Source organism: Rosa chinensis, chromosome 6 (genome assembly GCF_002994745.2).
Source record: "Rosa chinensis cultivar Old Blush chromosome 6, RchiOBHm-V2, whole genome shotgun sequence".
NCBI lineage: Eukaryota > Viridiplantae > Streptophyta > Magnoliopsida > Rosales > Rosaceae > Rosa > Rosa chinensis.
Genome location: NC_037093.1, coordinates 62,564,540 through 62,587,953, shown reverse-complemented (window position 1 = coordinate 62,587,953; position 23,414 = coordinate 62,564,540). Strand labels below are relative to the sequence as shown.

Below are 23,414 nucleotides of genomic sequence, written 5' to 3'. Positions count from 1 at the left end.
TCTCTCAATGCTCAACCATGTAGTGGCAGCTCCAAATTAATATCCGGTTTTTGTACGTCTAAATTCTTGAATTCGACTTCTAAACGATTAGTTATGGTTAATTCTTGATTTTTTCTTTTTCTTTTTGATTGAACAAAGACTGAATTGCAAACAAAAATCACGAGCAAAGACTGAAGGCGACACTCAACGATATAGGAAGCTGAAAAATCTTAATAGTAGGAGATAATCAGATTCATTTAGAAAACATAAACACATGAAATGTTTGCTAGAGTATTTGTCTTAATTCTTAAATAGGACAACTGCAAAGTAAAAAATTTGGACATAAAAATTTGAAAATACCCTTATGCATGTAATTAGATTCAGTTCAAAGACATCACTGAGCAAAATGTCTAATAGTCCCAACCATTCCAAATTCTCAAAATGGCTAAATGCGAAGCCAAATTTTTTGGTTCTTCACTTGCTATCCTGATCCTCAAGATTTGAGAGTAATAGTCCCATTGGCATTTAAACCACTCTGCCGATCTGATCGCAGTCACTGGCAGGGACGTAGCCAAGACAAGGGCTACAGCCTAAGGGAAAATTTGGCCCAAAATTGACCAAGTATGGGTATAGCCCAATAAAAAAAAAATAAAAAAAAAAATATACTGATGTAGGTCGACTCTCAAAGTCTCAGACTCTCCCCTTCTCCCCCTGTGGCGCCGTGCTGTCCCCATTTTGCTTCCACCTTCTAGCCTTCCAGGTTCGATTAGCGAGTCCCGGCAGTCCGTCGAGCCACCTCCACTGCTCCACGCCTGAACCACGTCCACGGCTCCACTGCGAGTCTGCGACAGTCGCAGTTTCAAAGCTTTAATCCAGATCCCAGGTATTAGATTTTTGGTTGATTGATTGTCATTGCTGATGAGTTGTTGATGATGGGTTGATAATTGGGAATGTTTTGGATTTTTGGTTGATTGATTGTCATTGCTGTAGTGGGAATGGGTTGTTGTCTTGTTGAATGTTTGATGATTGATTGTCATTGCTGATGGGTAATGGGTTGTTGATGATGGGTTGATAATTGGGAATAGATCTTTGTATCGGGTTGTTGCTGTTACAATGAGTCAATGATTAAGGTTAGAAATAACTCAGTAAGCTGCGAAAAAGAGTACAGAAAGATCACAATCATATTATCCTTTTCTTTTTTTTCTTTTTTTAATTTCTGGCTTGTGTTCTTTAATTAACGGTCCAAATTAAACCAAATACTAAACAACGAGTAGAATGGTAATTTGTTGCAAAATGTATATATATTAAAGCATGAAGTTGCTATATGATCATCCAAATGCATTGAAACTCTGCTACCTGTGCGAGAACTCCAATTGCTATATGATCATCAAATAGATTTATGCTTGTAATTTTTAATTTACGGGGTTTTGGTTTTATGTCCCCCCCCCCCATTGTATGTTTTGTATGTATAAAATTAGCCCAACCCGTCTGTCATTCTTGGCTACGTCCCTGGTCACTGATATCGAAAGCGGTTGCTACAGCCGGCATATGAAATCTAGAGTTGAAGGCATTTGTTCTTTAAGCTGCTGAGTAGCTTGTTTTCTTTCCGCCTTTTCTTCCCTCTCCGCATTTCCGTCATACTGCATCCTCCGGTCATAAGAATACCATGTGCCGACAGGACGGATAACAAGTTTTTCTAGTTCAACAGCATTCTCTATCAAATACATGACAAGTTCAAAATCACTTGTACGACCATGATACTCTGCCACTTCTACTACCCTAAGGTATTCATGGGAGCATTTGGGAGCTTGCTTAATCTGCATTTCTCTGCTATAATATATAGAGATTACCTTTGCCAACTGCATCAAGGGAAACAATTTAGTGCGCATGCAACGAGAACCAAGAATATGCTAGCTACCAAACAATAAACGCACCAAAACTACATCATCTGAATGGACAGTTACATCAAACGCAATAGGCACGAGAGAAATTAATACAAGTCAATCCACTCAAACATTCAGTTTTTATGAGCTAGCTTTATCTTTCTCTCTGTTTTTTAGGCATGTGGCATATGCTGAAAATAATAGAGTTAATTTTGGACTTAATTCACATCCCATATTGGATGTAGTCGCGGTCCTATGACCCAACTGCCACGTTGGAACAAATCTTACTAATTCAACACCTAAATTTTCCATTCCTAACATACCCTTATTTAATATATTCTACACAATAAACAGTAAAAATCAATATATTAATTGTAATTCTAAATTATTGCAATCTTGTTAATGTAAAATTAGCAATTTTAATATATTGATTTTAATTAACATTATGAGATCCTTGATTGAATTCAAAAGAGGAATCATTATATATTAAGACATTATTTTTCCTTGCTATTGCCTATTACATGTTGTCTCCTTCTCCTTCTTCTTCTTTTCTACCGAATCATCTCTTTTTTCATCTCCTTCTTCCATGCATGCATATCTTCTTTCTAACATATACTTCTCATTTTTTCTTTTATTTGTTTTTCTCTCATATTTGCATTTTTTGTGTGGCTTCTCCCTTCTTAATTCGTTTTTAGGTCTTACTAACGTGATTTATTCAATTTGCAGCTACCTTTACTATAAACTTGGTAAGAAGTTTTCGTTTACATTTGATATAGAATCGATTATGGTGTTATATGTAACATTTGTCATAAAATTTGATCAGACATTTTTATTTCACATTTACATGCCTTATTTATAGGTAAGATTTCACAAGTTTAAAAAATTTCCAAGTTTCTCTATATCTCTATATCTAAGGTTATCTCCTTATCTCTCACTTTCTCTTTTAATTAGGTATAGGTTTTATATGTACATATTTGTACCTTTTGATTAGATTGGTAATATATTCTATGTTTTCATTGCTTCATCTAGGTAGGTCAAATCTCTACTATACAACTTTAAATACCTACTATATAGATATAATTGAAGTAATAATGTTTGAATTTTTGTTCTAATGTTTTCATCCTATAATGTAGGTATATAAGTATTTGATACCTACATCTTAGGTATATTGATTTCATAGGAATGCATTTAATCTTATATGTTTGAAAATTATTCATTGATGAATTCTAGATTTTGGAATTTGAATTTGAAATTTAAAATTGAGCTAAAATTGTGATTTAATCAGTGAATTTGAAATTATTTACCTTATTTGGTTCTAAGGGTATAGACTATTAAAAAAAGCAAATGGACCGCAATTAACAAGAAAAAAATGCACGGACTACATCCAACTTTTATATAACAAAAAGGACTTGGATCGAGAAAAAAATGTCGAGTGTTAAAGTAAAATGACAATTGGAATTGGTCTACTCATTTCATTTCATAGTCCCTTTATATAGGGATAGAATTACAACGGAAATATTAATTACATTAAATACATTGAATGCTGATTGATCTATAATTGTGCTGATTGATGGTAATCGCTGATTCCTTGATTCCCTCTCCGTCAGTCGCTTTGACGAAGGCACATAATATGTTTTTCTTTTAACATCGAGTGAGTTATAGATATGATCTCGTTTTGGTACAATTGCTTACATGATTTTACAATTAACAAGAAAATAACATGACATGATCGACAAAATAAAAAAGATTGAAAGATGCATCACATATGTCACCATGCTACTAATCAAAACCGGTTAAGGAATATCAAAGAAGTTTTAGTAAGATTATTATATACCTTCAACACAAGGTTGTGCAAAAAAGGAGATGCCCTCATTGAAGAAGCCAATTGAAGTAGACAGCAATCGTCAACTTCTTTGAATCCTACTTCCAAATGCTTCAGATTTACAAATGCAGGAAATACATCTTTCCCATTGTAGAACTGAAAACCAAACAAGGGATAAGGCACTAACATAATGCAACAAAAGGAAATCAAAACCTACATATAACTAACTGTTATATATATACAGTTATACACTAACCACAAAATTGTTCAGACTGAGAACCTCTAGCTGAGATTTTAGAACCTCTCGCTGAGAATGACACTCTTTAAATGAAATGGACACCTCAACAAGCTGTGGTACATTCTTAAGCAGCAAGTTTATCTCATCTCCAACATAAATGAATGAAACAAGCTGGTTTACATCACAAATCTCAATGCTTAAGAGACCAGTATGTTTAAGTATGTGTAAGTATTTTAATGCAATCAATGGACCGATAACTCTAAAGTTAGCCAACCTGTTAGGGCGAACCACTTTTAATCGCTCAAGAACTGGACAGTTAGACAAGAAGCACTCCAGAACTTGTCCAGTTAGTCCTACAGACCCGAAATCAAGAGCTTTGAGGTACTTCAAGCAACTGAATGCACTAAAACAACTGTATGCACAAGGGTGTAGACTTGGAATATCAGGTTTAGAGCACAGGTGCTTTAAAGCAGACCCACTATCCACGTTTAAAAGTTGGTCCGAATGGGGAAAAGTACTAAAGACCGCCTTAATCTCGTTTCTCCTTTGGATGGGAAAAATCTGTTTTTCGAAAGGAGCAAATCAAAGTTTTGGACTCTCTTTTCCAAGGCGAATCGGACCCATGTATAAATGGAACTTTCATACTTGGGATCATTTATATCGGCATAAACCCTAAGCAGTTGGATAGTTGCGCCTCTGTGTTGTTTCACTACACTGTTCACCCAATTCAAGTACCTATCAATCCCGACTCTATTCTTTCTCGTGTGTATGAACGCAGATGAAAAAGAACATCATGGTGAAAATCGAGAGTGGTAATGAAGGTCCAGAAATGGCGCCATCGAGTAGATAGGATACTAGTAGCTGCTGCTTCCTTCAGGGGCAACAGAGATACTATACTAACTATAAGCTCATTCGGCAATGCACTGATTCTGTCCACCACCACCAAGTTTTGCACACCCTTGAATAAAGCATAAAAGAATCAAAATGAACAAATCAGAAATCCAACCAGTCTGAAATAGAACAATACCATGCAACTTTGATATATAGGGCTAGGGTTTACCTTCTCGGCCTGAGCGACATGAGAAGCTCTATACGACATGGAGTCTTACAGCCGTCGCTACTCTCGCGATCACATACGCCGTTATGGCGAGGTTTATGTCTCCTACTTCACTCTCCGCTTCCGTCGACAGAAGGAAAAGGAGCGACTATTTGAGGGTTTGAGTTCGTGGACGGGCCGATGTAAGAGAGTAAGAAGCTGATGAGTGGGCTCGCCTTTGGGCCTGATGAGTCGTTTATTAATTTTCATTTCAGTGTAGAGGTGGCAAACGGGCCACAAAGCACGAGCACGGCACGGGCCCGGCACGCTTAAAAGCGGCCCGGCACGGCCCAAGCCCGTTAGTGGCCCGGCACGATCCGAGCACGTTAAAATAACGGGTCGGGCTGGGCCTAAGAATATTGGCCCATTGGCCAGGCCCGGCACGGTCCGAGCACGACATATTGTGGGCCGGCTCGTTACAAACACAAAATTTCATTTTGTTTTTAAAAATATTAAAAAACTACAATGATGAGATTTGAATATGAGACATTTTTATTTAAAATCTCATGACAATTCCACCAATGCTTTCTTTTATATTGTCAAAATAATGAAACAAAACATTATATCCTTGTTTTGACATAAGTATTTTTTAAGTATTTTTTTCTAAATATTAAATATATGTTTATTAATAAAGACTAATCTCATAATAATACAACTATAGAATGAAGGAAAAAATAATAGATACTAAATCTTCATTATATTAATAAAGATTAATCTCACAATAATATACCAAAAACAATATATTTTGAGTTTTTTCTTTCTTTCTTTCTTATAGTGGAATATAAAAAATTATTAGAAATCTAATCTTAAAGAGAAATTTTAAATACACACCCCTAATCACTTAATACACATCCCTATTATTTTATATTTCAAATTAGATGTTGGAGGTAGGTTAAATGACAAAAACAGACATCTATGCATTCTAGAAGAAAAAAAAATCATCATATTTTCCTTATATTATTCTATTTAAATATTTATGTATAAATAGTTAGATAAACACAAAAAATTTCTATACACGGCCTCCCAATTTAATACAAGAATAAAGTTAGAAACTATCTAATTTAATTTTTCCTTAAATAAATTGTAATTAAATGAGGTTAGAAACCATAATATTTAGAATTTCAAAATCAATGACATTAAATATTTTTAAAACATATCACTTTACTCCCATTTTTTAGTTAATTTCCTTTTTTGTTCTAAGAGTTATGATTAATCAATTTATTTTCTAATATAAAACATCACATGTGAAAAAACTTTGTAACTGTTAATTTGTTTGATCCCTCTAATGACAACTTTTTAGTTCCACTACTGTGGAGAAAGTGAGAAACTATTGATATGGTTTTGGTTGAATGTTCAACTCATAATTTTATACTTGATTAACATGGTGTTTGGTGGTTGTGAGCTCAAATAACACAAAACCTATTTATATGCATCTATTTAAAGGGAACAATAATAAATCTTTATGGATTTCTCAATAACAAACACAAGTAATCAATATTGTCATTTACAAAACGTCAATATAATAGAATATACTAATCGTATTAAATAGTAATCCTAATATAGTAAAAAAGTAGGATATTTCATGATTTTTTAGATTAAGGATATTTTAGGTACTTTGGGTTGTATATTTAGTAAAATATTATAATGAGAAATTAAATGGGTGGTGTATTAAGTATGGAGTGTGTATTAAGTAATTAGGGGTGTGTATTTAAAACTCTCAATCTTAAAAAGCTAAGATTAAGAAAAATGTTGTAGAACTTAATTTATTTTAATTTTCTAAATAGTTAAATAAATTTTATTTTTATTTGTTCAAATTAAGATTTTAAAATCGTGCTTTATAGTGGGTAGGCACGAGCACGGCCCGTTATTGACCCGGCACGAGCACGGCCCGGAACGATATGGGCTCGGGCCATGGGCCCGGCCGGGCTTAATGTTTAAGTAAATGGGCCAGCACGAGCCAGGCACGATAATAAATGGGCCGGCCCAAGCACCGCACGAAGCACGACTAGGCCCGTTTTCCACCTCTATTTCAGTGGTGCATATCCTCAAACTTTTGTTTTTTTCTCATTAGAATAACAATTTTGATAGGCAGAAAATGCGTTTCTTTGACTCATGTCCACTGCGGTTGTGATATGCCTTTGATAGATAATTAGGGAAAACATCACAAACCATGCACCAACTATTGGCATTTCTATATTTTGGTATACCAACTTTCATATATATCACAATGGTACCAAGTTTGCTCAAATCTTTTATTTTAGTGTACATCGTTAACTTTTCCGTTAAATATCTCCTAGAACAGTTATAAAAAAAAATAAAAAAAAAAAAAAAACTTTTCCGTTAACTTTTGCATGCAAAAACTTAATGGTGTTAACCTGATATACCAAAATGATGTTGAAATGCAAAGTTCATACACCAATCTGATAGTTTTCAAAGTTCATACACCAAAGTGTAGAATCATCCATACTTCATACACTGTTTGTGAAAATATCCCTAGATAATTATGTTGGAATTTTTTTTTTTTTGTCGGTATGCTTATGTTGGAATATGAGTAGCTCTTTTTCTCATGTGGTTGGAGTTCCAAACTACGTACTTAATAATAGGGTGAAAGTTTCTTTAATTCAAAAAAAAAAAAAAGGAAAAAAACAAGCGTATGTGCTTTTCATTTTTGAATTAGTTGTTATACTTCAGAGTTTAAACTATACACTATTCCTATTCAATTCTATACAACTAGAGTTCCCTTTCCCTTTTATGCATGTGATGATGGAACTCATGGAAGCTAATCCCTATTACGTGAAAGCTAGAAGGAATGTTTAAAAGTTCCAAATATTCCAAATTCTTGAAAGTGCAAGATGCCAAGACAATTATTTTTGGTTTTGTTTTCCTCATCCTGAAATTTGAACATAATAGTTCCATTTACTTTTCATAACAACTCGAACAGAATAGTTCCATTAACAACTCCGGCCATCTCATTGTACTCACTAATACTTAAGGCAGTGCTAGAGCTGGCACACAAATTCTACAGAAGAAGGCATTTTTCTTCAAGCTGGTTCCTAGCATGTTTTCTTTCCTCTTTTTCTTCCCTCTCCGCATTTACACCAGACTGCTTCTTCAGCTGATACCCCTCTTGAACAGGACGGATAACAAGTTTTGATCAAGTACATGACAAGTTCAAAATCACTTGTATGACCACGATACCCTGCCACTTCCACTACCCTAAGGTATTGATGGAAGCATTTCGGAGCTTGCTTAATTTGCTTTTCTCTGCCATCACATGTAGAGATAATCCCTGGCAACTGCATCAAGGAAACATTTATTCAATCTAATTGAAATTGTAGATATTGTATTCTATCTTGTTGAAATTAAGGTTCTCAGAACAAATGAACTATAGTGTTCATCAATGAATGGATCATATTCAAACAGAACTCATTAAGCCGGAATCATCGACAATTCTTATTGAAACATTTAGTACAGAAGTGCGACCTCTCAGAAGTAAAAGTCATCTACTATTACAGGATCAAACACAGAATGGCAGAACTGAAAAATAAACCAAATAGCAAACCAAGTCAACAACATAACTGCAAATCCCAATTGATTTTGAATTCGATTATAGATATATTATCTTTCTCTATCGTTTCAGTACAATTGTTAAACATGATTTTACAAGTAACAGAAGAAGAAAACGAATGACATGACATTATAAGACAAACCAGTAAGAAAGATGCATCACATGGCACCATGGTCAAAACAATAAGGACTATCAAAAAAGATAGAAGATTATATACCTTCAACAGAAGTTTGTGCAAGCAAGAAGAAGCCTCAATGAAAGAGGCCAAATGCAGAGGACAACAATCATCATCATGTACAAATTGTAATTCCAAATGCTTGAGATTTGTGAATGTAGGAAACACAGATTTCTGGTCATAGAGCTGGAAACCAAACAAGGGTTGAGGCACTAATACAATGCAAAGTACAAAACCAACTCATAACTGTTACACATACTAACCATCCATCCATTCAGTTTGAGAACCTCTAACTGAAATTTGAGTGCCTCTAGCTGAGAAAGCCAGCGTGAGAATATGTGGGGCGCCAAAAGGGACTTGGGTAAATACCTTGGGATGCCTTTAATTCATACTAGAGTGACTAAAGCTACTTACTCTTCTCTGATTGATAAAGTGTAGACTAGACTTGCTGGCTGGAAAAGTAAGACTTTAAGCATGGCTGGTAGGTTGACACTAATTCAGGCTGTCACTGCTTCTACTCCTATTTAAACCACCAAACTTCCTGTTTTTATTTGTGATTCCTTGGATAAACTGAATCGTGATTTTCTTTGGGGGGGATTATGAGGGAAAGAGGAAGGTTCATCTCGTTAATTGGGACACTGTTTGTCAACTAAAGTATGCAGGTGGCCTTGGAATTAAAAGAACAATTGACATGAATAAGGCTATGTTGGCTAAACTTAGCTGGAGAATTACGGCTCATGATGATGGCTTATGGTGTAGGATTTTGAAAGAGAAATATCTTAAACGTGATAGCCTGCTTAGTAATTGTTCAAGTACATGGAATAGTGTTTGTTTTGGTAGCTTTATCATTAGACAAAGATATGGAGAATTGGTAATGGTAAGGAGGTGCACTTTTGGACTGATCATTGGTCAGGTTGTGGTTTACTCTGTGATTTTGCAAATGACCCTTCTATGGTGGATGATAGTATCATGGTTTATGATTCCTTGGAAAACAGAGAATGGGATGCTGCTTTGCTCTTTGCTTGCCCTCCAATTGTTGGTTGAAAAGATTTTATGCATCCCTATTTCTTACCTGGGTCAAATGAATGATAAGTTAATATGGAGGCATACTCCAAATGGACAATTCTCTGTAAAGAGTGCTTATTGCAGCATTGCTGATCTTGACCAGCGTCCCGATCCTAAATAGAAGCATATTTGGAATTTAAACATTCCTCCCACATTGAAGATTTTCGCTTGGCTACTTCTCAAAGGCAGACTCTTGACTAATGTTAACAGATTTATTAGACATTTGACTACTGATCCAAGCTGTATACATTGTCCAGGTGATAAAGAATCTTCGACCCATCTATTCCGAGATTCTCCTAAAGCAGCTGCTATATGGAATGCTATTGGCGTCCCTATCTCCATGACTAGAACTTTCACGTACACTTCAGTGGGATGACTGGGTCGCTGCGAATTTGTTTCAACAAAAATGCAGGTTTCATGGTTTTCATTGGTACAAATTATTCATTTTTGTTTGTTGGTTTATATGGAAATGGAGAAACAAGTATGTTTTCGACAATACTTTTCTAGGTCCCTATGATGCAGTTAATTCTATCTTGAGTTCTTGACTTACCTATCTAAATGGGCTAGAGCTACTTCTAAATCAAAGGTTGCTGCTGTTTTTAGAATTGAGCTGTTATGTTGGCTAAAACCTCCTCCTAACTATTTCAAACTCAATGTGGATGGCTCTAAAAATTCAGCTGGTATGATTGGTGCTGGTGGTGTTATTAGGGATGGTTCTGGAGAGTGGGTTGTAGGTTTTATGAGATGCATTGGTCATGGACTCATGGTGAAGTGTTGCAAGCAGAAGCTTGGGGGCTTAATTTCTACTGGTCTTCACTTAGCTAGTGACCTTCACATTAAGCATATTATGATCGAATTTGATTCTGAAGTGCTGGTCAACCTCCTCAATAGCAATGATACTGGTTTACATCCTCTTGATACCTTATTTTCAACCTGCAAAACTCTTCTATTGTCTTTTGATTCCTACTCTTGTTAAACAGCGACAAGCGTGACCCGTGGCCCACCATTGTACCGATACTGTCCCAACTTAACCACTCATTAGGTGTTGGGTTTTAATCACAAAAGGCCTCGGTACAATTGGGTGAGATCCACCCACTTATAAGTTATATTTTATTTGTCACTTTTCCAATGTGGGATCTTTCCTCTCCAACACGCCCCCTCACGTGCAACCTAACTCTAGGTCTGCACGTGAAATTAATTAATCCAATTTCCACATTAGAAATCATTAGAAATTTGGACACAAGTCTCATATCGGAGACTTGGTCGATACAATCCAAGGCCCACATTGGACACTTGGTAATTTCAATGGCAATACAGGGAACCCCAATTTAGGTTCATGATACGTGCCTACGTGGAGACGCAATTGGAGAAGGACCCGCTCTGATACCATGTTAAACAGCGACAAGCGTGACCCGTGGCCCACCATTGTACCGATACTGTCCCAACTTAACCACTCATTAGGTGTTGGGTTTTAATCACAAAAGGCCTCGGTACAATTGGGTGAGATCCACCCACTTATAAGTTATATTTTATTTGTCACTTTTCCAATGTGGGATCTTTCCTCTCCAACAACTCTATCTATCATGTTCATAGGGAGAGGAACATGGTGGCTGATTGCTTAGCAAAGAGAAGCACAGAGATGGATTTTGGCCTTTTGCATTTACCAAATCCTCCTATCTTTGTCAACCAGATAGTTCAGAACGACATTGATGCCTTGTTAGGCCTAGATCTTTTGTAACAGCTACGGCTGGTTAGTTTTTTCTTTTTTTTTCTGGGCCTCGTGCTGCCAATGTAGCAAAAAAAAAAAAAACGTATGTGTTGCCGACTTTGGGCTGATTTATAAAGAAAACCTGTGGCATATTTTGCAAGCCTTACTGACCTGAACAGACTCAGAATATCAGTGTAACCCTTAGTTCGCGGAAAGGAAGCATTCTTGTGTTTGGGATGCAAAAGGAAAAAAAATCGTTTCCTGAAGGAAGGGAAAATAAGAATCACTTTCCTCCCTCTTTACTTGCATTTATCACTCACAACATATTATTTTATTACATTATTTACAAAAATTTTAACAACTTTCATAATAACTTTCTTTACGTTACCAAACGTAGGCATGGAAAGTTGTTGGGAAATTTCATTTCTCTTCCCATGGGAAAGACAAAGGAATTGCTTTCCTTTCCATGAAACAAACGAGGTCTAAGATGAACCACCATTGTCGTCAAGATGGAGTTGGCGAGCCTTTGATTGAAGCCATGATCACTGTTTAGAGAGGTACTGCAGGGATGGCATGTCCGTCTGCAATCACCCTATGGCTACTCAGCGTAATGATGGTTAACTGTTTCATTAGAGCAGTAAAACCATAACGTTAATTAGGGCTGTCAATTCCGGCACGACCAGATAACACGACTCGAAATCAGCACGAAATAAAGCAGGTTGAACCCGCACGATTAAAAAGCGAGTCGGTCGTGGGTTAACCCACCATGACCCATTTAATAAATGGGTCGGCCACGGGTCAACCCGCCAACACGAAATGAACCCGTATAACCGAATTATGCTATACTTCATCTTGAAATTTTAGACATTGGGAGTATTTGATCATAAGATTAGACAATTTGAAATATTTTGCTTTATAATTATTGGATTTAATTATTTATGAATTATATATAATTATTTATTTTCTTCGTCTTGTGGAGTTTTTAGTGAATTTAATCAATTTATGCATTTTTTTAGTTAAATGGATCGCATTGTTAACTCTTAAATAAGTCATTTTGTCAAACATGACACAACCTATTTATTAAATGGGTTAAGTGGGTTGGAAACGGATAACCCGTTTAATAAATAGCTTGGGTTTAAATGTTTGACACGATTATTAAATGAGTTGGATTTGAGTTTGTATCTTGCGACACGACAAATAGCTTGACCCGACACGACCCATTGACAGCCCTAACGTTAATCAGGATATAAAACTGTAAATAGAAGGAAGAACTGGAGAGATGGAAGACCAGAACCCATGCCACATGTGAACAAACCATATTTTGGAAAGAACAATTGCATTGTTGCCGCAAATGATAATGACATGAAGGCTTCATTCAAAAGAGAAATCTTTATGCTCTAACAAGAGTGATTATGGTAATAAATTAAACAAATGTTGACAAAATCAACTCCAAAGAAACTTGAGCCACACTAAGGCTCTTCATTTGAAATGAAAAATGTACATACAAGAACTACATTAACTACTTATCTCCCTATCAACTTTCATTCTCTTAGCATTCTGGACCTCGGGCACACGACTACCCTGCTGTTGGAAAGATGCATCATGTTGGAATGAACAATTTGCTCCATGGCGGCACCCCCTTGAACTATTGAAGTATATGCAAGGCTTCATAATCTTAGGCTTTGATTCCCTTGATTTGTAACCATTATAGGATTCTTGGTTTGCCGAATGGTGGCTAGGACGATTGCCAAATGGTGGGAAGGAGTCGTGCCTATCCCCTCCATGTTGTTGAATCAAGCTTTTATAATAGTTGATATCCTTTGCTGGTGGTGGTCCGACAGAAGGCGAGGAGGAAACTGGAATGCTTGATAACAAAGATTGATCAGAAAGATGTCCCATTCCACCCATATTTGCCTGAGGATAGAAATGTCCACTTGATGGAGCGGTTGACAAAGGTGCAATACTTTCTGTGTTATTAATGTGAAGCGGGAATGGATCTGATGAAGTCATGGATGGTGATCTAGTCACTGCCTGTGGATCTGTAACCAATTTCTCAATCATCTTTGGGTTGCTCAAAATCTGAATCAGCAATTCATGGTCAATCATATTTCCATGTTCATTATTGCCATTCATGATTGCACCAAGGGCAGCAGAGGCAGCAGCTACAACATTCGGTTCTACCCCAATAGGAGTCCCAGCTGTTGGCTTACTAGAGGCAATGAGATTTCTATTATTAGCTGCACTGCTTTGAGATTGAGCTGGAGTTCCATGCATTGATAGGAAGGATTGTGAACTTGTGGGAATCTTAAATGGCACCATGAATTCAGATGATGTACTAATTGCTACATCTTCCTCTTCAATAGGAGTAATAGGTATCGAAAGAGGTTGTACATCATTGTGACTAGACTCCTCCACATCTACAAAGGGGCTGCATGGAGAAAAATGACAAGTGGTTTAGTTCAACGGTAGGTAAATCCAAGATCCATGCCATAAGAAGATAAAAAAGAAAGAATCGAACTTTAGAGGAATAGCAGATGGTCGTGGATAAACTGCTTCCAGTACTCGTAACTCTCTCTGATTTTCACTCTCTACCTCTTTGCTTTCTTCCCCAGCAACAACTTGCCAAGCCAAGTTCAGTACAACCTGTGAAAAATTAGTAATATGCATCAAAAACTTCAAAATGAAGTCAATGCCATAATTATTATCGACACCGCAAGGTACATGATCAAGATTAAAATCTCAATGCAAAAGTTCATATTTACCCTCGGAGGAGATTTCCATCTAATTAAAGGAATTTGAGATAAGTCTATCTGCAGCTGATTTGCTGGATGAGCACTTTCAAAACCAGGGGGCAGATTGTCATCAGAGCCTGTTCCAGATGAATGTGACAACCATGATGTCTTTGCTTGGAGGTGATCTTGAGCACTCAACCCAACTTGTGACGGAGAGTCCTCCAACAGAAACAGCTTAACCTGTATAACAAATTGAAAAGAAGCTTAGTACAGTATAACTGTTTACTATACTATAAATCATCATGCCTAGGCATCATTCTCTATTAACTCCTTCATAATATGCACAGGTAAACTGACCTGAGGACTAAAAGTTCAAAGGAAACTGTAAACATCCACATCACTCAAGTAGTTCTCAAATTTTCCAAAAAAACAAGAAGAAAAAAAAGAAGGGGAAATTCATTCCTAACATACCCACTCTTAACTCATTACTTGTGAAAAAGATTTGCATATGAATTCGATTCTTATTGATTTCACCTGCAATTAATTTTTGGATGGAGATTTGCAAAACTAATATAGGCCAATAAACCAGACACCACGACTTCCCATATACAAGAGATAGCCAACTTAAACTAACTCTAGTATGAGATAGTTTAGTGAAAAAGCAACCAGTGACCAGCTACTTAGCAGGAAAGAAGTGGCCGACTCCTAAACAACAGGACAAGGTTATAAGCTAGATGTTGCATTCTCAACTTCCCTCATGAAATTTGGTGTCTCAAAACAGAAAAGCCAAAAATGAATCTATATTTCGAGTTTCACACTTCAAACCAACATAATTCAGATCTCTTCCACAGAAGTAAAGATCTAAAGATCTCACACCTAACAACGTTCAAAAATAAAAAAAACCCTTTCATTCATGAGAGAAATAAAAGAAGCAAAACTATAATGATATAGAAGAGCCAGAGGTCTCTACCACCAGGCCAATGGTGGATAGGTGAGGTTAAGGAAAAGGATCAATGGACATGCTGTGAGAAGTTCACTTGGAAAATGGGGCTTAATGGCTCATTTAGCTTTATCCATTACCGATAATTATACCTTACATCCAAACTATTCTTTTAAAACCTCAATCCAGACCCTGCATCTCTCATGTACAACTTCAATTAACTAATGGGTGCAAAAAATACTCGAATCCACTCAAGAGTAGAGATGCATCGAGTGTTACGCGTTCTGGGAAGGTTATATTCACGCTAATTGGATGGCCGACCAAGATCCAAATGACCTTTTGCTTTCTTAATTTTGCATGCCTCAGCGGTGAATGTGGAAGTTAACACTATGATTTGGCCCTCCCACGTTGGAAGCGGCTCAAGTCTTGGACTTATTCTCCTCTTCAACAAAAAAGAAAAGAAACAATTTCAGAAATAAAGCACTTCCGAGTTAAATTCAATCCATGCTAATGAATGGCACATTAAACTTGTGTAACAAAACAAACCCAAAGAAATTTTAAATAGAAAAACCCTTTATGGATTTTCACCTTTCCCAAGCACACGATTTTTTTCTATAATGTGTTTCTTCTGAAAAGTTATGGCATTCTCAAACATTTGATAGAATTGAAACTCACTAAAGTTCAAGACAGAAAGGCAGTGAACCATTCAAGGAAGCAACTACAGCACAGACTAACACAAGCCATATGAAAAGAGAAATGCAGAAATCATGACATATAGATATGTGAGAAAAGAAATTATCACAATAAAACCAGTTTACAATCCACTACTTTTGGTGCCACACTCAAACGGAATGCCACTTGCAAAAGAAACTTAAAATAGAACAAGAATTAGCCACTTATCAATGAAGGTATTCAACAACAAAGTAGGAAATGAGAAAACACATCATGCCATCTTCTTGTTCTTGTAGAATCTTTTCCACAGGAAATGAGAATACTTCTCAAAGAGAACACTTCCCCAGTTTCATTGCATAAGACCACGTTATCTTCTTGATAACGTCTAACTCGCATTTATATCATTATTATACCTTTTTCCTCTGCATATCATTCCAACATTGTCAAAGCTCCTTCAAATTTCATAACATTAGTTTGTAATTTACATTTATTACATGTTGGATTATAATCTCCATTGCATATCCTCTCTGTTTGAAATAACATTGAACTGCTATCTTCAAAAAGTCTCCAGAAATGGTTTTCACCGCTGACATTTTGCATATAAGAATGAAGTTGTATCCGGTCTCACTTATAGTCAGATTCTTCTTCATGAGTTACTAAATATTTCTAGACCTTTAAGGCACTTTGTTTCCAATGTTCATCATCCCTCTAATCCAATTGCCTTTATCACTGTAACAATTGACTAATTCATCAAAAATAGCGCCCGGTTTAAGACAAACTTGTTTCAATTTTAAGAAAGATGGAAGCGAGATGTTTTGTCGCCTCATGTAAAAACTTCAAAATAAGCAAGTACCAAGTCAAATGATACATGAGATCTGAGCTCCAGAGTGAATTGAGTGTTATTGAAAGAATTTATGTTCATTGTCTTCTGAACTTAAAATTATGGCCTCAATCAGAAAATACGTCTACACACTTGACAATCTCAGCTCAGCTCTTGAAAAACTTACGGATTCACATGCAAAGCAATTCAAACTGTACCATTTCAATTGGACAATAATAATGAGCCAAAAAAGAGTACTTCTTCTTCAGTTACCAAATTCTGTCTATACAAATGATGCAAAATGTTTCCCAGAAATGCCTCAAATTAAGAAGCCCCAATTCATTTGTGAGACCAAAGAAACCATGCTGGACATCATCGAAATGAGAAATCAAACTCAATAGATACCAAAGAACACATCATACCAAACCAATCAATACAAGAACAAAATCAACAAAAAAAAAAAAAAAAAAAAAAAAAAGATGCGAGTTCAGATAACTGATCGGTGGGGTTCATTTTCAGTTGCAACAACCCCAAAACCACTCAACGGAATAATCAATTTCAATTTGGTCACTGAAATGCAACTTTTTACCTGTGAAAGATTAACATCTGAAGCCCAAGAAACCCGTTTCTGCAATCCCCGCATATTATGTATAATCCCAACAAACCCTTCTTTTTTTTCCTGCTCCAATCCCCCAAGTCTTTAGTTAAGAGTTTCAATTCAAATCGTAAAACCCCAATCTACGCTCAGATTCGAAACCCTAGTCTTTACTGAGTCTGGATCATCACAGCCGCAAGTTGAATCTAAACTAACAGAGCCGATTCAAGGCGGGCGATCCAAATCGAACAAGCTCACTGTTTCCCAATCGGGTTGGCCACTAGCAAACCCTAATTCGACACAAAATCCAATCCTCTGGTTCTGGCTATGGCTATGGCTTTCGCCGTAACCTACATAAATCGCTCTCTCTTTTCTATTATCGTTATTCTAATTTTTGGGTTTTTTTTACCACCTTTCGGTTTTGGTTTTATGGAATGGGCGCGTGGAGCTGCGGGTGTTTTTGGCGGTAGCGGAGATGTGATGCACGCGATGGCGGTGCGAGTGGGTGATCTTAATTACGTAACGGGCTCAGGAGTGGGCTTACGATTTTTGACCACAGCCTTTTTGGTACGAGAATGACACTGTTGACTGTCCTCCCAAATATTACTATTTACCGGTTACTGCGGCCGACTGTCACGTCACCTGGGTTGGCCCAAAAATAAATATTTCGCTTATATAAGTGGTGGGTGGTTCGTTAGTTAGTTTTTGGTAAAATTAAATTTTGTCAAAATGGCAAATATGAAAAATAACTTTCATTAATTGTAGGTATGAATCACCGGCCCTTTCACAGGTTTCAGGAGTCGTTTACCAATAAGTCAACAACTTTCTTCCTCTTCTAGTTTCTCTCAAGCTGAAACTTATCAAAAACAAAATGAGTTAAAAATAGAAAAACATCTGATTAAAAATAAATAAATAAATAAATAAATCTGAGCTAGGCTCTGGTTTTTTTCGTTTAAGTAAACGAAAATGAACAGCACGTTGAAAAGCATGCATCGATCAGGTTACTTGTTTCTGATCTTTACTTGGTACAGTAGGGTTACATGAAAGTTTTAAAATTTACAATGTTGTATTTGTCCATAATATACCACGAAATTGTTTTGATACATGTCATGGCGTGGTTAAAATCTTCACATGGTGATGGTGTTGAACAACACAATAGAATTTGATGGTGAATTTATTAGCTACTGGTAAATTGTGAAGCAAATCGGTAAATCATCGTGTCGTAAAGGAATATGACGGAATGCTGAGAAAACAAATGAAATAACACCAAGGATTTCATAAGTAACACCAAAAAATAGAGAGATTCAATTTTATTACAATAACACCTGGCAAAAAGCTTTCAAAAGCTCTTCATCTTATATGTAGTTGCCTCAAACTATGGCCACAACCAAGCTTAAGCATCTGTACCAAACCCAAACAATATCACACGCAGATTTATACCATTTGGAAGAAGTTACAGAAAACAATAATGAACAATAGCAGCAGTGATAATAGAAAAGAAAATGTACATGAAAACCTCGCTCAGTTTCATATATTTATAGAACTCCAGTAACTAGCGTGGGTTAACTAAGGCGCTATCCAAGCAGGGAAAAACTAGCTACCAGTCACGTAATCGACGGACTCCAAATTTCCAGTTAACGGAGTTGGTCATCTGCCACCATTCTCTTTCAGATGTCTCATCACTTCAGTTCTTCACCTTTGCCATTTTCTCTCTGAAAATAACAGAAATAAAGTGGTAAGAAATAAAGTAACCTAACAACATTAAATTTGAATTTACACACACTTTGCTCAGGGATTACTATGTGAAGTAAGCATACCAGTGCCCTTTGCACCCTGCTGTGTCTGAGCCTGAGACATGGACCGCTGGACGCGAGGAGATCCCTGCCTTCCATTCACACCAGGTAAGGAATGTCTCTTCTTGATGTAAATCTCCCTGTCTTGCACATCTGGACTCGATCTGGGAGAGGTAGTTGCTTGAAGCTTTGCTCTAGCAGACTCTGTGGCTTGCATGAAATGAGGAATAGAACTACTGCTGCTGCTATCTCTTGGTTCTTGATCAGCCTGATCAGGTTTAGTCGAACCAAATGAATTGCGTCTCTTCCCATTTTTATTATCTTTACTTGAGCCAGAATCATGATTTGGATTAGAGGGTGATTTCTTTCCTGCAGACTGGGACATACGTTTTTTATTGGATCCATTCTTGTCACCTTTGTTCCTTTTGGCTTTCACTGATACCAGACTAGAAGGTGTCCCTTGCTGTGATTCAGGGACAGTCAAATGGCTTCTTGGTGAGGCTTCTGGGGATGAACCATATGCTTGCATACTTGCTTCAGTGTCCTGTTCTCTCTGTACATCAGATGTGGTTCTCTCTGGCTTTGACTCTGTTTGTGGGGAGACCATAGCAACCTCAGAATTTATGGTTTCACCATTGACAGTTTCGCCATTGACAGCACCAATTTTCTCGGGTTCTGTGACAGCGTTACATAAGTTGGAGACTGGGGTTTCCGGGAAATCCTTAGTTTCAACATCAATGTCTCTTGTATTTTTTGGACTGCAAATCTTTTCCTCCGAAACTTTCGCATCATGATCATGGTCACGCTCCATGGCTCCAAAATCAGATCTATCAGGCGAATCAAGAGTGGAAGAAATAGAGATTTCGGTGCCACACTCAGAACCACCCACTTGAACTTGTGATCCATGGGGGACTGGATTCTCTGCTACACTTAGCTCCTTTGCTCTGACTTCAGTATCCACCTCAGATGAGAATGTGTCCCTTTGTGTTTCAACTCCAGAAACATCTTGAGGAGATGAACTGATCGACCTAGCTGAATTGGTTGTTGAAGTCAGCTCTGCAAATTTTGACTGAGCAGCAATAAATGCAGGATTAGTCACATTCCTGGATCCAAATACAGATTTCTTTCCATCAGTTTCCAGTTGTTCTGTGGCAGATCTTTTCATAGAACGTTTAGGTTGTTCAGTTTCAGTTACAGGTTTCCCAGATAAAGCTTTGAACTCCATGTTAGAATCTGCATCTGATAAATTTATTTCTACTGGGGTCTCTTTCACAGCAGATGTACTGGTGTTCTCCAACTGAGGCTGCTCATTATTGTCTCTCACTGTATAAGAGGTAGAATGGCTTGCCTGAAAGTTCAAGTTGTCGGCATCATAAGTAATCAGACTTTCTTCACTTTCAGAAAGCGCAATCTCCCTTATGCTGGAATTTGATTCTTCCATCTCACAATATTGAGTTTTAGATTCACGTGGAGACTCGGAAATTTCTTCCTTTTCTGTTTCCAATTGCTCTACCACTGATACTGCTTCGTTTAAATGTGGAGTATCCTTCGTTGAGACTGACATCCACATTTCCAACCATTTCCAAGCAGAATCAGGCTTAGAAGGATCACACTTAACATGAATAGGTTGGTTCTTCGGTGTTGATTCTAAGAGCTTTAGTTGAAAGAAAAAATATCAAATTAGTTGTGACAATTAAAGGTACGATGGAAAAGCCTGAAACACAAATGCAAAACACATGACAAAGAGATGCCAAGCATACCTGGCGGGCAAAGCTATTGCTAAGTAGCTTTTCAATGGAAATGTAGGTTACATTTGCCTTCTTCTGAAACATGCAAACAAAAAAAGTAGAGTCAGAAACACCACTAACAAATTGTCTACAAAGTACATTTCAACAGCTAATTATCTATTATGAAAGTAATAACTAATGGCAATAAAAATAAGATACTAAATAAATTTAGCAAATCAACTCAAATGGTATGTAAATATTAAATGTTGGGGAAATATTCAATTTAATTGACTAACCACTAAATGTTGACGAACTTTAAGAATCATGACAGATTTCAGTTATGAGTTTATCCTTTTACATATCAAAGTTCACGCAATCCCTACAGCCTTTCTTTCAGAAGTTGAATGCAAGTGTGATACGGGAGACAAATATATCTTTCTTACATGGTGCCCTAAAATTTTTGATTAAATAAATCACTATAGCGTCTTGCTTTTCCTAAGTGGGGGTGATAAATCCTGAAATGCCGTTACTTGAGTTGTTCCTATCAGCTTGACCATGGACGGTTGACAGAGATTATGAGCAGTATATAAATAAATTACCGCCAACTATCATAACAAGATCATTAAAGGCAACAAAATATTTGGACAACAACCCCTTGCAGATCAGATTATACTAGTTTGAATCGAGTAGTATTACCGAGGTTTTTGAACTATGGTTATCCTTCTGAAGAGATTGACGAGCACGAACAAGAGCTTGCATTTTGACAATGGCTTGAAAACAACGCAAAGTTCCAACAGCATGCCTACGCACCAAATGGCCACGGACAGCAGCTTGCAACTTGACTACATTTTTCAGCTCCAGCAATGATCTTTGAGCCTGTGAGAATAATTTGAAAAAAGAGTTTAGTTGGAGTGCTAATAACTAGAAACTTAAAACCCATTTACACCTGAAAGAAAAATTACCAATAATCCTCTGACAGCAGTCTGGACAACAACAACAGCAGACTCATCCAGTTTGTCCTCAACCTTACTTTGTTCTTCGGAGGCATCTTCAGTTGTAGAAACTTTTGGGTTCTCAGGAGTCACCAACTGTGGTTTCTCATCAGTGCATTGTATTACAGATACTTTCTCTGGAACAGTCGTGCTTGCCGGTGATTGGAAAGTAAGAGGGGCAGATTCTGGGCTCTCCTTATTCCCTGAAGTGGGGGTTTCGGTGATCACAGTGTTGCTTAGCACTCGATGCCGTGCAGACCTCTTACGGAAACTCCAGCCACGTTTGTCACCTGAACCCTTGCTCTAGAATGAAACCAAAAGAGCATTGATCAATACACTTCACAGAAATTACCAACAAAAGCATGGGACCTGAAGGTACCAAAATGAGTCACAATCATAAGATCCCAAAATCTCTGCCATTATTACAACATAACTTGTCAATATACTAGGTAAAATTACAAAAGCTATTTGCCTGATCAATTTGCCTTAGAACAATAACTTCATGGAACCTCCCTCGCAAGTTGAAAGAGTAAGAAAGTTTCATAAAACAGGACACACGATCACTTATGACCATATCACTTCAGAACAGACATTGTACAAGGCCAAAAGCCTTAAACACCCCGACATTCATATCTAATCTTGTCGTATTAACACGCACCAATGTCTCATGATCATAGCAACAAATCTGTCAACGAATTTTCAGTTATACAAATATAATCAGCTATTCTGCTAAATTGCCATTATTAATTCCACACGGCAGTTACGACCAGCCGAATTTCCTTCCATCATTCATACCTGTTATACAAATTATCACAACAAACAGAAATTGAGCAGGGATAGTTTTCCTACTCATATCAAATCAGCAAAGTCATACACCAGTCAATTGCAGATCCAAGTTCATAGATCTTACTATAGCAACTCTTGAATGACCTCCCAACTCTCAAATTTTCACCGCATCTCAAACTTGCATTAATCTTAATACACTCGAAGTCACAAAACCTCCCTAACTCGGATTTTACAGTCTCGAATTAACGAAATGCATATCAGAAACTAAGAACACAAGACCAAAACAAAACCCTACCAATCGAATCAAAGAGAACAAAAACCGAACAATACGAAGTCAAAGTCGACTGAGCCAATCAGATACCTCAGAAACTTCGAGACCGTCTTTGTCCGCTGAATCGTTGCCGCATGTGATAATTTTGAAGCAGGAGTTAGATTTCCCCATTGTTTCTCTCTCTCTCACTTCTTCTCACTCTAAAAACTCTCACACTCTCTCTCTCTCTCTCTCTCTCTCTCTCTAAGAGACAAAACCGCCTTATGTTATGTAGTGGGAATGTGGCGACTGGCAATGCAGCAGGGAGCTTAAGGAGCACGGACCCCAACACGCTCCTTAAATCTAGCTAAGTCTTTCATCTGGAGTCCGCCAGTTATAAGGTCCGTTGCGCCCTACGGACTTCTGCTCTCTGTTCGTTGTGGAAGCACTGAAAAATATTTATTGGAAAATGAAAAGTAAAAGAAAAGTTGTGTCAGATCTCTCTAACCTTTTTTTATTTCTGAAGAAAAGGACTGGAATTGAAAATATCGTCACCCGCTGATCACGAGAAAT

General features: G+C 37.1%; 3 protein-coding genes across 3 annotated transcripts; all 3 read right to left on the bottom strand.

Annotated features, from left to right (window-relative positions):
- Positions 1-1,514: 1,514 nt before the first annotated feature.
- Positions 1,515-5,021, bottom strand: LOC121050057. The gene is made up of 6 exons (XM_040508624.1): positions 4,983-5,021; positions 4,824-4,880; positions 4,211-4,306; positions 3,941-4,093; positions 3,697-3,840; positions 1,515-1,838 (listed from the first exon to the last, which is right to left on the bottom strand). Exons 1-6 carry the CDS (start codon positions 5,019-5,021, stop codon positions 1,515-1,517), a joined length of 813 nt encoding a protein of 270 aa, XP_040364558.1.
- Positions 5,022-12,886: 7,865 nt separating this feature from the next.
- Positions 12,887-17,697, bottom strand: LOC112172495 (zinc finger CCCH domain-containing protein 6). Its single transcript, XM_024309863.2, has 4 exons — positions 17,288-17,697; positions 14,297-14,506; positions 14,053-14,177; positions 12,887-13,962 (listed from the first exon to the last, which is right to left on the bottom strand). Exons 1-4 carry the CDS (start codon positions 17,339-17,341, stop codon positions 13,050-13,052), a joined length of 1,302 nt encoding a protein of 433 aa, XP_024165631.1. The 5' UTR covers positions 17,342-17,697; the 3' UTR covers positions 12,887-13,049.
- Positions 17,698-18,566: 869 nt separating this feature from the next.
- LOC112170517 (protein IQ-DOMAIN 32) lies at positions 18,567-23,288 on the bottom strand. The gene is made up of 6 exons (XM_024307840.2): positions 22,953-23,288; positions 21,776-22,108; positions 21,510-21,689; positions 20,847-20,909; positions 19,111-20,740; positions 18,567-19,005 (listed from the first exon to the last, which is right to left on the bottom strand). Exons 1-6 carry the CDS (start codon positions 23,031-23,033, stop codon positions 18,986-18,988), a joined length of 2,307 nt encoding a protein of 768 aa, XP_024163608.1. The 5' UTR covers positions 23,034-23,288; the 3' UTR covers positions 18,567-18,985.
- Between the last annotated feature and the right edge of the window lie 126 nt (positions 23,289-23,414).